At 49.5% G+C, this 12,377-nt stretch overlaps 5 protein-coding genes across 5 annotated transcripts; 3 read left to right on the forward strand and 2 right to left on the reverse strand.

Annotated features, from left to right (window-relative positions):
* Positions 1-543: 543 nt before the first annotated feature.
* On the reverse strand, positions 544-2,060 carry L3040_007007 (uncharacterized protein; the record flags this gene model as incomplete). The annotated part of the gene is made up of 4 exons (XM_066156117.1): positions 544-1,001; positions 1,050-1,577; positions 1,645-1,936; positions 2,028-2,060. 4 exons carry the CDS (start codon positions 2,058-2,060, stop codon positions 544-546), a joined length of 1,311 nt encoding a protein of 436 aa, XP_066010930.1.
* A 1,728-nt stretch (positions 2,061-3,788) lies between these two features.
* L3040_007008 (uncharacterized protein) lies at positions 3,789-4,918 on the forward strand (the record flags this gene model as incomplete). Its single annotated transcript, XM_066156118.1, has 4 exons — positions 3,789-3,875; positions 3,932-4,259; positions 4,309-4,506; positions 4,554-4,918. 4 exons carry the CDS (start codon positions 3,789-3,791, stop codon positions 4,916-4,918), a joined length of 978 nt encoding a protein of 325 aa, XP_066010931.1.
* A 642-nt stretch (positions 4,919-5,560) lies between these two features.
* On the forward strand, positions 5,561-8,473 carry L3040_007009 (uncharacterized protein; the record flags this gene model as incomplete). Its single annotated transcript, XM_007296911.1, has 6 exons — positions 5,561-5,833; positions 5,883-5,999; positions 6,048-6,314; positions 6,364-7,026; positions 7,080-8,239; positions 8,296-8,473. 6 exons carry the CDS (start codon positions 5,561-5,563, stop codon positions 8,471-8,473), a joined length of 2,658 nt encoding a protein of 885 aa, XP_007296973.1.
* A 616-nt stretch (positions 8,474-9,089) lies between these two features.
* Positions 9,090-9,798, reverse strand: L3040_007010 (uncharacterized protein; the record flags this gene model as incomplete). Its single annotated transcript, XM_007296912.1, has 3 exons — positions 9,090-9,287; positions 9,340-9,703; positions 9,755-9,798. 3 exons carry the CDS (start codon positions 9,796-9,798, stop codon positions 9,090-9,092), a joined length of 606 nt encoding a protein of 201 aa, XP_007296974.1.
* Positions 9,799-10,020: 222 nt separating this feature from the next.
* Positions 10,021-12,369, forward strand: L3040_007011 (uncharacterized protein; the record flags this gene model as incomplete). Its single annotated transcript, XM_007296913.1, has 2 exons — positions 10,021-10,074; positions 10,129-12,369. The coding sequence occupies 2 exons, from the start codon at positions 10,021-10,023 to the stop codon at positions 12,367-12,369; spliced, it is 2,295 nt and encodes a 764-aa protein (XP_007296975.1).
* Positions 12,370-12,377: the final 8 nt, after the last annotated feature.

Here is a 12,377-nt window from a genome sequence, read left to right on the forward strand (position 1 = left end):
GAGCCGCTCCCAACCCAATCAATCAGCCACGTGCTTAATGCAAGGCTACCGGTACGTACGTACGATGTGAGGCTGACCGCGGCTGGAGTCAGTCCCAGTGCCCGTGTCAGTGCCAGTACCAGTGCCAGTCCCCGTATCGGTATCAGCCAGCATGGAAAGTAGAATCACAAAGTACAACGTAGGTACAGATTAGGTGCAATGAATGTACCAAGGTGGAACGGGGCTCAGCAAATCTCGGTGGGTAGGGTATATCTTCTTCTATCATCCCACGCATACGTGTTGTCTGTCGTTGTTATTCGCGAAGAGAAAACCTCCGAATTTCAGTGTCGGGCTTTGATTGAAATTCAGACAGACATCCACAGTCTAAACACATTCCGAATTGTCAAGAATTTCCTAGGGAGGAAGAGTCACTATTCACTCCAAAGACGTAAGACGTTTTGGTAGAGAGATAGAAAGCATGGATATCATCAAATTCCGTGGGACCGTGAACAAGAATGCCTGGCTAAAACGCTAAACGACAACCCTCCCTCCTAAGCCCCACGTTCATGATTTCCCTGCCAACTTCTCACTGGCAACCTTGTCCTTAGTACCGGTCACCTCAGCAGCTTCGGGCTTTCGTGCTGGCTCGCTAATATTGTCAGACATAGCTTCAGCAGCCGCTTTCTTCAGCCTCTCTGCATCGTCCGTTCGAACTTCCTTGCCACCAACACGATCCTTGGTCTCCTTCTCATCCTCGCTATCTCCGAGACTGAATGGGTCGTTCTCGCTCTCGCCAATGGGGCTTGGGTCAACGGTGGACAGAGGTTGCCACTTGCTTTGCTTGCTGACGGGTGGGGTGTTCTCCTTGGTGCCTGGTCGCGGCGAAGCACTGTAGATATCAACCTCCTCTGGTGGTCCCCCTTGGAACGCAACCTTGCGGCTATCAGCAGACTTTGGAGCAGGAGGAGTAGGTTTGAAGAGGTCGGGGTTAGCAAGAGGGCGAGTAGAGCGTCGAGCGGGAGCTATGTTTGTTAGATGATTGACAGAAAGATCCTTGCAAAATGACTTACTACCATCACTATTCATCTGCATGCCAGCAAAGTCGTCACTAAGCACCTGAGGGTCTGCATCATAGCGATTGTAATCTCCACTCTGTCTTCCATCGTTGCTTCTCCGCGAGCGGTATGGAGCATTGGAAGGTCCAGGGATGTAGCCACCTTGTTGATGGGGGTTCTCATCCTCGTCGTCGCCATCGATTTTCTTCTTCAGAGTTGTGATCCAACTATTTACCTTGCTCTGCGTCTCCAGGAATCCCTTCCTCAAATTTTCCTTGATTATTGGCAAATCATCGTCAAGGAAATTGCGCTCCTCGGGCTGCTCATTTGGGCGTAGGCCAGTTTGCTGTCTGCGAGGCGCACCTCCTCGGCTTGTGCCTCTATGAGCCTCGCGACCACCTCCATAGTGTTCAGCAAGTTGGCGGGCGTATTTTTCGTCGGCTTCAAGTTGAGACTGCGGGGTAGATCCAGAATGAAGGGCGGAAGGACGGGGAGGCTGTGGGGGAGGTGTTGGCTCTCTCACTGCATCGGGGTCTGACATGCCTATGGAAAAAGTTCAGCAAGATGTTTACCAAAGTGTAGCAAGGTGTCCCAGATCGGCGTAGCATACCAAGCAAAGCATTGAAAGCTGGCTCAACACGTCCTCCACTGGCCGTCAAAACAGCTTTGACAACAGCTGCATCAATGCTCGGGAAAGCCTCTTTTAAAGTATTCTCTGCTTGCTGCTGAGCATCGAGAGGGCGGGGAGGCTTCGTTGGAGGTGCGTCCTCAACGGTGGGCTGTCTCCATGCTGCCGGTGTGTCATTGCTCAGAGCTCCTGACTCTGGAACATCGTCGTCGTCCATCTCTAGCGGTCGTACAGTTGTAGGAGATTCGGCTCCAGCTCCCGTTGCGGTCTTCAACTAAAGAGAGAGAATTGTGTCAGCGGGCTTTTGATGTATGATAAAGAAGGAACAATGCATGAATAGCAATGTGCTTTGAGTATCAGCTTACGGAGGGGTCTGTTGATCTCGTTGGTGCAGACATGGTGTTGACTTTTCGAAGCGGGCGAGTGTTAATCCTTCAAGAAAAACCAGCAGTGCTGAGAATAGATCGAATAGGACAACTCTGGTTGATGCTCAAATATTCGAGAACGGGAACATAAAGGAACTACCGTAGCTACAGTATGGTTGACAACCAACTTCCAAGGTCACTCCGGGGCGCCACACTGAGCCTTCTGTGGCTGAGTTTTATAGTTTCTTCACGTGTCGACGTGGGATATCTCGCTCGGTCATGCCCGATCCCGAATTAGATTCGCCCTGTCATGCCATGCCTGGTCATGATGCCATGCCCATCGCCCGCTAAGTATTGCAGCGTGGCACAAAATCATCATCTCCGCCCCGCTCCTGTTGGTGGGTGCTCAAAGTCACGTGCTCACTGCTAAAGCCCTGGTGGCATCAATTCTCTCCCCGGGTTAATTTGATTTTCAGTCTGGCACTCCCTTGGATGAGAGCCACGATAACGTCGAAACAGATTTCTGAGTCGACTTGCTTTCACAGATATTCCAAAATTGAGTAATACACGGCAGGCATCATCTCTTCCTGGGGCAAGGCGCTTCCGGCTGCCCGCCGGATGAGGCTCATCCCTACGATATACTCTACTTGCAAACTGTTGCTAACTCTGTTCTCTTCAGACTCCTACGTATTACATCCGTCAGTCATCAGAGAGGATAGATGTCAATCAGGCTCTTGCTTTCTGTCTCATTCGATCATTATCATGGAGCAAACAACAATCATCAATCTTACCCCGTGTCCTTATGGCTCTCTCTCTCAGAACCTGGTTACCGTTTACTAGCCTCCCCATGTCTCAGTACTTTCAATTATTTCGAGCTTTTCTCGTTCCAGCCACTCTCTTTCTTCCTCCAGGTGTAGCCTTAGGCTGCTTCTGAACTGCTACTGTTGGATTGGGTCAGGCACCGGAATTGGAGAGCGTCAATGAGTGGTTTCATGAGACGGGAAGTGAGAGCATCATCCTGAGACCAGTGTCAGGATGCGCCTGAACGCGGCGGACTTCAAATTGGAGGTTATGAGTCGCAGCACTCGATCCTACTCCAACTCTTAAACGGAATACAATGTATGGACACTATCCTAAGCCTCCCAAATCAAAGGAAATGCTCTCAATTTATTGCTGGTTGATAATAGTACGCCAAGGGCAGTAGAACTCGCTCGGGACATCTTGCCACGAAATCCACATCCCGATGATGAAAAGTTGACAAGATCTATTGGCACAATAACTATACCGGTAGTCCGATGTGAAACGTAAATAGAACGGTGTACCAAATTCAAGTACTTTTATATTTCCGATTGTACAAGCCGTGGTTTCGTTTGCTGGAAAGGGAAGGAGAACACAGGGTCCGCTTTAATAGAGTGCTGTTGTGGCGAGCTCTAGGTATCCGTACTAATACCGGTAAGTGTCATGGTCATCTGAATGTTTATCCGGCCGCCTTTATCTGTCACGACCTTCTTACCTTACTAGCCCCGCAATACACGCAACAACGTCAACAAACCAAAATAATTCTCAATCTACCTGGCTGCAGACTGGCAGCCAATCCTCTCCTGTTCGTTCCAGCCAGTCGACAGCCTTAATGGACTACCATTGGATCAGCTCCGTACCGCGCTGAGGAGGCTCTGTCCCCCTTCGCCTTGATTCTTTAGGGGAATGATGGCTGTGAAGCCTGGTCCGCAAGATGGCAGTTCGCAGGTCTCGCAGTCGAAAATGGGGAGCACGCAGATCCACTGGATGAAGCGCTACCGTACGGAACTGGCCGCGTCTACATCTAGTGTGCTATCCACTTTCGTAGCTGTGAGAGCGCCCTTTTGAATCTGCCACTAAGACGAGCAAAAGCTGATCAGATCTAGTTTCCATTGGACTCAGTGAAGACGCGTATGCAGACCTACAAATACAACAGCTTCGCCGATTGCGTTCGACGAACCTACAAAACTGAGAGTTATCGCGGTTTCTTCCGAGGGGTCACGGCACCAATGGCTAGCGTCACTGTGGTCCGAACGGTCTCCTTCTCTATGTACCAAAAATCAAAATACACATATGCTGGTTGGTTCAAGAGGAATTTCGGGGTAGACCCGCTGTTATATGTCAACACCCCAGGAAACTATCCGAATCTGGTCACCCTTGCATGCTTTGGAGCGGCTGGAGCTACAGCCGGATCTTTCATAACTTTGGTAGCTTGTCGGTTGGCCACTTAAACAGGGACTGTACTCAGCTAACATGGGCTCAGGTCCTTTCGAGTTGACCAAACTCAGTGCTCAGGTCTCGGTCCTTATGGCTGATCGCAATGCCTCCAGTGTCTCGGAACCTTCGACTGGGCGAAAGGTGGCAGCCAGCTATCAGAATAAGGGCACTTTCAAGACCGCTCAAAACATTGTGAAGCATCGTGGATTTGCTGGACTGTATTCAGGTTTCAACCTTCACTTGCGTAAGTATCTTGGCATCACCGCTGAATATCATACTGATAAGCAACAGTCAGAGACACTCTAGGCACATCAATTTACTTCATGACCTACGAAAGCAGCAAGCAACTCCTCACAACCTACCGGAAAGACAACTCAACGACAAATCCTTTTGCCGTTGTGGTCGCGGGCGGACTTTGCGGAGCTGCAAGTTGGGCCATGATCTACCCTATCGATTCGGCTAAGAGCATCTACCAACGAAATTGCCTCACACAATCCATAGGAGAGAAACCCAAAGAGGCACCGAAAATCCAGTTTTTCAACAAGAGAATGTACAGAGGTCTGGGCGTTAGCATGGGGCGATCATGCGTTGTCAACTCGATTTTTTTTTCTGCTTTTGAATTTACGAAAAAGAAAATCAATGCTATCGATGAGTAGTTTGGCCATCCGGAGTGTGCATTGCCATGGTGTTTGGCGGCGTTTTGCATCCAGCAGGTCTTTGAGGGCAGGGAGGATCAATGTGCCGGTCTGTAAGTAGGCAACTGAAGCAAGATTAAAGAGGATTTCGGAGAACTGAGGCGGTGGAGCTCGAAATGCAAGCAGTCTATTTCTAGTGTATGAGCGGAGTTCAATATACCAAAGATCAAACCAGGCCTCCCTCATTCATTCAGTCCATGGTCTCATGGAACACAAGACGAGCTGTTTCCAGTTGAAGTCCAGTCTGCTAACGAGGTATATCCAAATTTGGCCATATGATTCAATAGAAGCCGTGGGATTTTTCGGTACTTTATGAGACCCATGTGAACCTCGTTATATCAAGCCGGTTAGTGAATCAGCTTCTCTGACATTCGCAACTTCAGCTCGTATCATGTGACTTGCTCCGCGCTAATGGAAACTTACTTTGACGTCGCCTGACAACTTCGCCCGTGGACCCGAAACGTCTTAAATTCCCATCATCTATTTCCCTTTCCAAAGGACAGTCTACACCACGTATACTCTGCTGGTTGTCTTGAAGGATTTGTACTGTTTCGTACACAAACTAATCTTGAAAAGGCAGATATTTTGATGGTAAGAACGAAAATGCCGGGGAAGAAGAAGAAGCTCAAGCTGGCTGGGAAAGCTCGAGCTGCGAGCTCCAAGAACCCTCCAAGCCGCATTCATGTAGAAGAGCGTCGTGCTAGAAAGCTGGAGCGTCGGAAGAAAGAGAAGAAGTCGTTGGCACAGAACTGGGCAGCTCCGGCACCGTCGCACCTCGTTGCCAAATTGGATCTGCCTAAGCTTAAGTCGAAGCATCAGTCATATTTTGAGTTCGCCGACAATCCCGAAAGAAAACAGAAGAAGCTCGAGTTTGAGGTGGGTTATGGCGCATTCGATGCCGATAGCAGCTAACTCGCCATTTTAGATCACGAATAAGCCTCCACCACCTGGCTTCGCTTTCGTGCCCATTGGAGATCCGGTGTTGACCAAAGCATGCAAAGAGCTTTCAAGAGATAAAGATGCTATGATATTCATCGTCTCGGTAATCTGTCGCCCCCAAATGTACCGACTATGCTGATATATTTGCCAGGGTCACAAGCAGGCTGAAGAGAACTCGAAAATTGCCGAACACGTCCATCGCACAGGATACTACTTTCGTGAGACAATTGTTGAGGAGGCCAAGGCAGTCGCTGGTGAAACGCTTATTTCGAACTCGAATATCCCGCCCGGAACAGCAGAGCCAATTCCTGAGCTTCAGGAGGATATAAATAAGCAAGCAGATGCGGCTATACGAGATCTTTTCCCGCGGATACCCAATCCTGATCGAGTTATGATTATCGAACAATCATTTCAAAAGGTGTTACTACTCGAGTTCAACCTCAAGACTTGGCTAACTAAATATCCAGGGCGCCCTGTTCCACGGTGAGCCAACTGTTGGACTCCAGCGCGACATTCCGTTATCTCGTCGGGTCCAACTCGCAGTTCTGGCTCATATTAGACATACTCACACTAGATACGATAAACTCCTGCGAGAGACATCCTGGATGAATGCAAGAAAGGCCGTTGAGCCGGTCTGCTTGGATATTCTCATCAAATGGCGTGGAGATGAAGAGACTGGACGAGATCAAATGGACGAGATCCTCCGCGAGGTCGTCATTATTACAGACTCCGAGGATGACGGCAGCTCAGACGACGACAGTTCAGAGGAGGAAGGTGAAATTACTTCAGCTAACTCTTCAGAAACATCGTCTCCGCTGAGCTCCCAAGATCAATACAGAGTACCACTTCGCTCACCAAGAGATCAGAGTACCTGTGCTACAGCTTTTAGTCTCGGGAGAACTAACTCAGACGCAATATCTTCTCGCACCAGGGCCAAAGATACCAAGCAGAAGGAACAGCGCGGCTTCAAACGATATCAAGCAGCTTGGGAAGATGCCTTGAACAGACGACATGCCCTACGTATCGACAATAGATCTCCATATGATATCGCTGACACTCGAAGACTACGAATGATGACCGCGCAACCAGCACCTTTACCCTATCATCCTACAGCGGAAGCTTCTCAAACTGTAAGTGAATACATGGACAATTCGAGAATTCTTGGAAACACTGACCAAAGCAGAATCTTGCCTCCTCGCAGCATTGGCCGCCTGGGTCACTTGGTGAGGTAAATTTTTCTCACGCTCAACAGCCGGATTGCTTCCAGGACTTTAAATATCCAAGCAGTTCCCGCACTGCTGGATATCAATCTGCACCGCATCCATATTGGACTGCAGGGAATTCTCTACCCCAGATAGTCGGTGATCAACCGCCACAAGTTGTGACACGGTTGCCCCTAAAACATGGCCTTCAAGACTTCCTTGTGCCTTCTATTGAGGCGGCTTCGAGCGATGTCTCGTCTCCCCGCAAAGATGGGCGAAATGGCCCTGGCGCCAATGATGGCTCTCGAGTGGTTGACCACAGAGCCCCGACACGTTCTCTCCGTCAAGTGATTGTCATCGATGATGACAGTCCTCAGGCAAAACGTCGTCGATTGGTTCGGGAAGATGATGCTGGTAATTCCAGGCACATTCCACCTCTTGACTATATTGCCTACCCCTCAAATTCTTATCCTGATGCTTTGACGTTGAAACCGAGATCTTCTGTCCAATCCGGTGCATGGGAATCCAGTTCCGTTTTTCGAAATCTGAGAGCATCGGCGCAGCCTACCCAAGGTATGTCAAGGGATACTCAGAGTTTCTATACAGACCCAGCTACTGGAGAACAACTTCCCATATACGATGCTCCAGAATCTGGTCGTCTTGCAACGCATCCAAAATATGTTGGAAGAACTGATGGCGGATCATTTCCTCCTCGCAGAGAAGATGATTTTGATATGCGGCGAGTTGGTCATAGCCGACCACCTTATGATCTCCATCACCAAAGACCAGTAGACATGCACAGTAGTAGTGACGTACCAGGTCCCAATGTGCCGGGAGGTGTTCGTCAACCTGAACTTTACAACTCTATAAACCATGTGGCGTCGTCGTTCTCAGGAATTTCTACATCCTATCAACCATCTCGCTCGTATGAACCGGGTCCTGTTTCGGTTGGGCCAAACCAGGCTTTCATTCAAAGTTTTTCTCAATCCAATCTTGGTGGGTTCAGTTCAAATGCAAGATATGGTCTCAATGTCGCCCCTGTGAGGCCTCAGCAGAGATCTATTGGCCAAGGCAACTTTGAAAGCCATCAGGAGAGTTCAGCGCGAGGAGCATCTCCAGTCAGATACATGGAGAGACCAACGTAAGCCTGTGGGTGTTAGTCTAATTTTTAAGATACTGACGTACCGCTGGATGTAGGCAATATCGAGAACCACAGCAGCGGCCTGTTTACTCCCCTCTCTCCTCGGGCTTTCACGCTGCCGGAATGGATGAGCCAGAAGGCTACCCACCGGACAACCACCCAGGTTTCCTAGGAGAAGAGCCGAAATATCCTCGGACTATCTCGGCAGGACGACAGATAATATATCTTGAGTGAGAGTAATGGACGTGAGAATCTTGTTATGAGAGCGAGTTTGATACAATGTATCCGATACTTTCGGAGTGAAACGCACGGCGCAGTCCCAGGAAAGGATACATGGCCCGGTGCCCATGCTAGTATTGGTATCATTCCGGATGCTTGTACGAATTATTGATGGATTTACAAGTGGAAGATGGAGCTTCAGTTTTATACCCTGGGCCGGCATTTTCGACGAGCGTAGAGTACGGAAACATGGGAAGCATTGGAGTTTTATTGGGCGCTGGACAACTGTATCACATCAGGAGAGAAAACCACTTGGTTTGGAGTAGATTTGAATCACCAGGTGAAGGGGTGCATCGTCTCATGGTGACTTGTGAAGAATGGGAGGGAGCATGAGCAGTGTATACATGGAAATCTTTGGTATCGAACAAGTGCCTGTGGCTATGAAACTTCTGTCGCTCACACGTAAGCAATTAAAATGTTTGGTTACTGAAAGAGTCCCAGATCCCGGAAGGAAGTACCAGTTTATGTCTCTGATGATGATGTTGGATTAATGAATCTAGGGTATTGAACTTCGTAAAACTGCATGTATGCCTCCATGAAACGCCTCACAATTCCTCTACGGAACCGAATCTTACGCCAACATAGCCACTCGTTGCTGTTCCTCCCTTTCCTGTTGCCTGATCTTCGCCCTCTCCTTCTGAGGCAAATCCGTAGTAGGCACCTCTGGTAAAGGAACTCCGGTGACCTCCGCTTCCAGCGCTGCCAATTCATCTTCCACTTCATCCTCGTCCTGGTTTGATATCCGCCCACCTAGCATGTCACTCACCTCCTAATAAATTGTCAGACGTTTTCCACCACGGCCCAGTGAAGACTTTACAGACCTGTTGATATGCGATTGCATCTGCCGTCTCCCCCATAAGTTTCTCCACATGCTCTATCCCTCCCATCTCCTTATGTATCTCCTGCAAAACGCTTGTCCCTTGCTTCAATCCAAACACCACATCCTTCTGCACCAACGCAAACTCTACGCTGCTGGTCAGCTTCTCAAGCTGCTCTAGTTGCGCATCCGTCTTCTCCAGTAAGGACTCCTGGTATTTCTTCCGCCGTAACGCTAACAAGGCTTTGGGTTTATCCCCCTTGGCCAGCATCTGCTTCGCTATCTCCTTTTCTCGATCCGTGAGGACTACTATACGCCGCTGGTACTGGTGTAATTTGTCCCGCTGGTTCTTCATGTCCAGAATCGCCCTATAGTCCTGTCAACCAAGCCCCATGGAGGCACAATGAGAAGAGCCTAACTTGTCTTGGGCAGAGATCTTGGTCGAACTTGAAGTATTTCCCATGTTGATTGGCTTCCTAACAGTAATATCTATGAGGAAGACATGGCACAGAACTGCAAGCGTGTAAATGGAATCGCCGCTTCCTCGGCTGTGGTCAAGCTTGCGATAAGCGATAAGGAAATGGCGGCTAGCGACTCCTCAATTTATTTTTTTATCTCGTTCGGATTCAACAATCAACAAGTTCGCGACTCGTTCCAGTAGGAATCGCAATCAACGGCTGCAGACATGAAGGCCTCACACGGTCCAAGGCTGACCTTAACACGGGCGCTGGATAAGGAGGTACTTGCCCAACTTTGGCAACGAGCAATGTGAATTGGTGCTGATCCCCACTAGGTTTACCAGGTCGTGCAGAAATTGGTAGATGAGCAGGCGCGATACGAGACTGGCGGGAAGAAACTCTCAGCATCGGCGGTCTATGACAGTATCAAGCGATCGAATTCAAGCCTGAAGCGCAGAAGTAAAAAGCCGCTTGAGGATTCCATCGATCGAGTTCTTCTGGTAATCAGGCAGCAACAAGACGACAGCGACTCTTTGGATGGGGAGTTTGACGGGATAGAGGAATCCCAGCCACCCTTGAAGGAACACAATATCATGAATAGGAGCATCACTCGAATGTGGGCTAAGCCGGCACCTGGGAGCATGACGCCAGCCAGAGATGAAACCTCTCCACCGAATGGAACTCTTATCCCGAGCTTTCCAATCCAGACCATATCAGCCGAAATCGAGTCTCCGGTCAAGGCAGACAGACAAGCAGATGGAGAGCCTAGTAAAAAACGAAAGAAGCCTGACACAAAGAAGGAAGTTGACCGGTCCCCGCCAACTGATGTCTCGTTGGAAAACCTGGGTGGGGTGGAACATGTCATCAAGGAACTGAAGGACTTGGTTGGTATTCCTATGTTGTTCGCCGAGGGCTACATAAAGACAGGAATTCAACCGACGAGAGGTGTGCTGCTGCATGGGCCACCTGGTTGCGGTAAGACGATGATTGCCAATGCCTTTGCGGCGGAAATAGAAGTGTCGTTTATACCAATCTCGGCACCTTCTCTGGTGGCAGGAATGTCTGGAGAATCAGAAAAGAAGATTAGAGATCTTTTCGATGAGGCGAAACGAATGGCACCATGCCTCGTCTTTATAGACGAAATCGATGTTATTATGGGAAAGCGAGAAAGTGCACAGAGGGAGATGGAGAAACGAATAGTGGCACAAATGCTCACATGCATGGATGACATGGCGCTGGAAAAGACTGGTGGAAAGCCTGTAATCATCCTGGCAGCTACGAACCGTCCTGATAGCCTCGATCCTGCTCTTCGAAGAGCTGGAAGATTCAACAAAGAAATCAACCTAGGCGTCCCGAATGAGGAAGCTAGAGAGAAGATTTTGAGGGCATTGACGAAGAAACTTACTGTGTCTGATGGTGTCGACCACAGCCAGCTCGCTAAGCTTACTCCTGGATTTGTGGGAGCTGACCTCAACGATGTTGTCTCGGTAGCCGGAACAGAAGCCATGAAGCGTATGAATGCTGTCCTAACAGAACGGAGCGTCACAGCTATGGACATCGATACAATATCCCCAGCTTCAGACATCCCATCTTCACTGGTAGAACTTCGTGCTCTGGTAGCGGCATCCAAAGCTGGGAAACTATTACCCGATGGTGATTTCTCAATCACTTACGAAGATTTCCTTACCGCGATCACCAAAGTCCAACCTTCGGCTAAACGAGAAGGCTTCGCAACCATTCCCGATACGACTTGGGCGCACGTTGGTGCTCTGCACGAAGTCCGCGAACAGCTCGAAATGACAATCGTGGACCCCATCCAAAACCCTGAAAGATTCGCCCGTGTCGGTATCACAATGCCCGCCGGCGTTCTCCTGTGGGGGCCCCCTGGGTGCGGAAAGACTCTTCTTGCCAAAGCCGTCGCCAATGAATCCAAAGCCAACTTCATTTCCATCAAAGGACCCGAACTGCTCAACAAATACGTCGGAGAATCCGAACGAGCTGTTCGCCAAGTCTTCGAACGTGCTCGATCTTCAGTGCCATGCATTCTGTTTTTCGATGAATTGGATGCCTTAGTGCCGAAGAGAGAGGATTCCTTGTCCGAGGCTAGTAGTAAAGTCGTCAATACTCTTCTTACGGAGCTGGACGGGTTGGGAAGCAGAACAGGTATCTACGTGATCGCTGCGACGAACAGACCGGATATGATCGACCCCGCCATGCTGCGGCCCGGCCGTCTAGGTCTCTCTGTCTTCATCGACCTTCCCACGAAGGAAGATCGCGTCGAAATTCTTAAAGCTCTCTACGTCAAAGCTCTTGCCGATTCCACTGTGGAAGAAGTAGACGCTTTAAAGGAAGTGGCCGAGGATGACAGATGCACGAATTACAGCGGCGCCGACCTGTGGAATCTGCAACAAGCAGCTGGCCATGCTGCAATTCGGAGAGAGAAGCATGCAGGCGTTGTGACGGAGAATTTGAGGATTGCGAGGGAGGATTGGGAGGTTGCGCTGGGGAAGGTAAAACCTAGTGTTAAGGATGCGGCGAAGTATCGGAGGCTGAAGGAGAGGGGGATGCAGGGTTGAGATAGACC

Source organism: Drepanopeziza brunnea (assembly GCF_022702325.1).
Source record: "Drepanopeziza brunnea f. sp. 'multigermtubi' strain 214-2 chromosome Unknown ctg12, whole genome shotgun sequence".
Lineage (NCBI taxonomy): Eukaryota > Fungi > Ascomycota > Leotiomycetes > Helotiales > Drepanopezizaceae > Drepanopeziza > Drepanopeziza brunnea.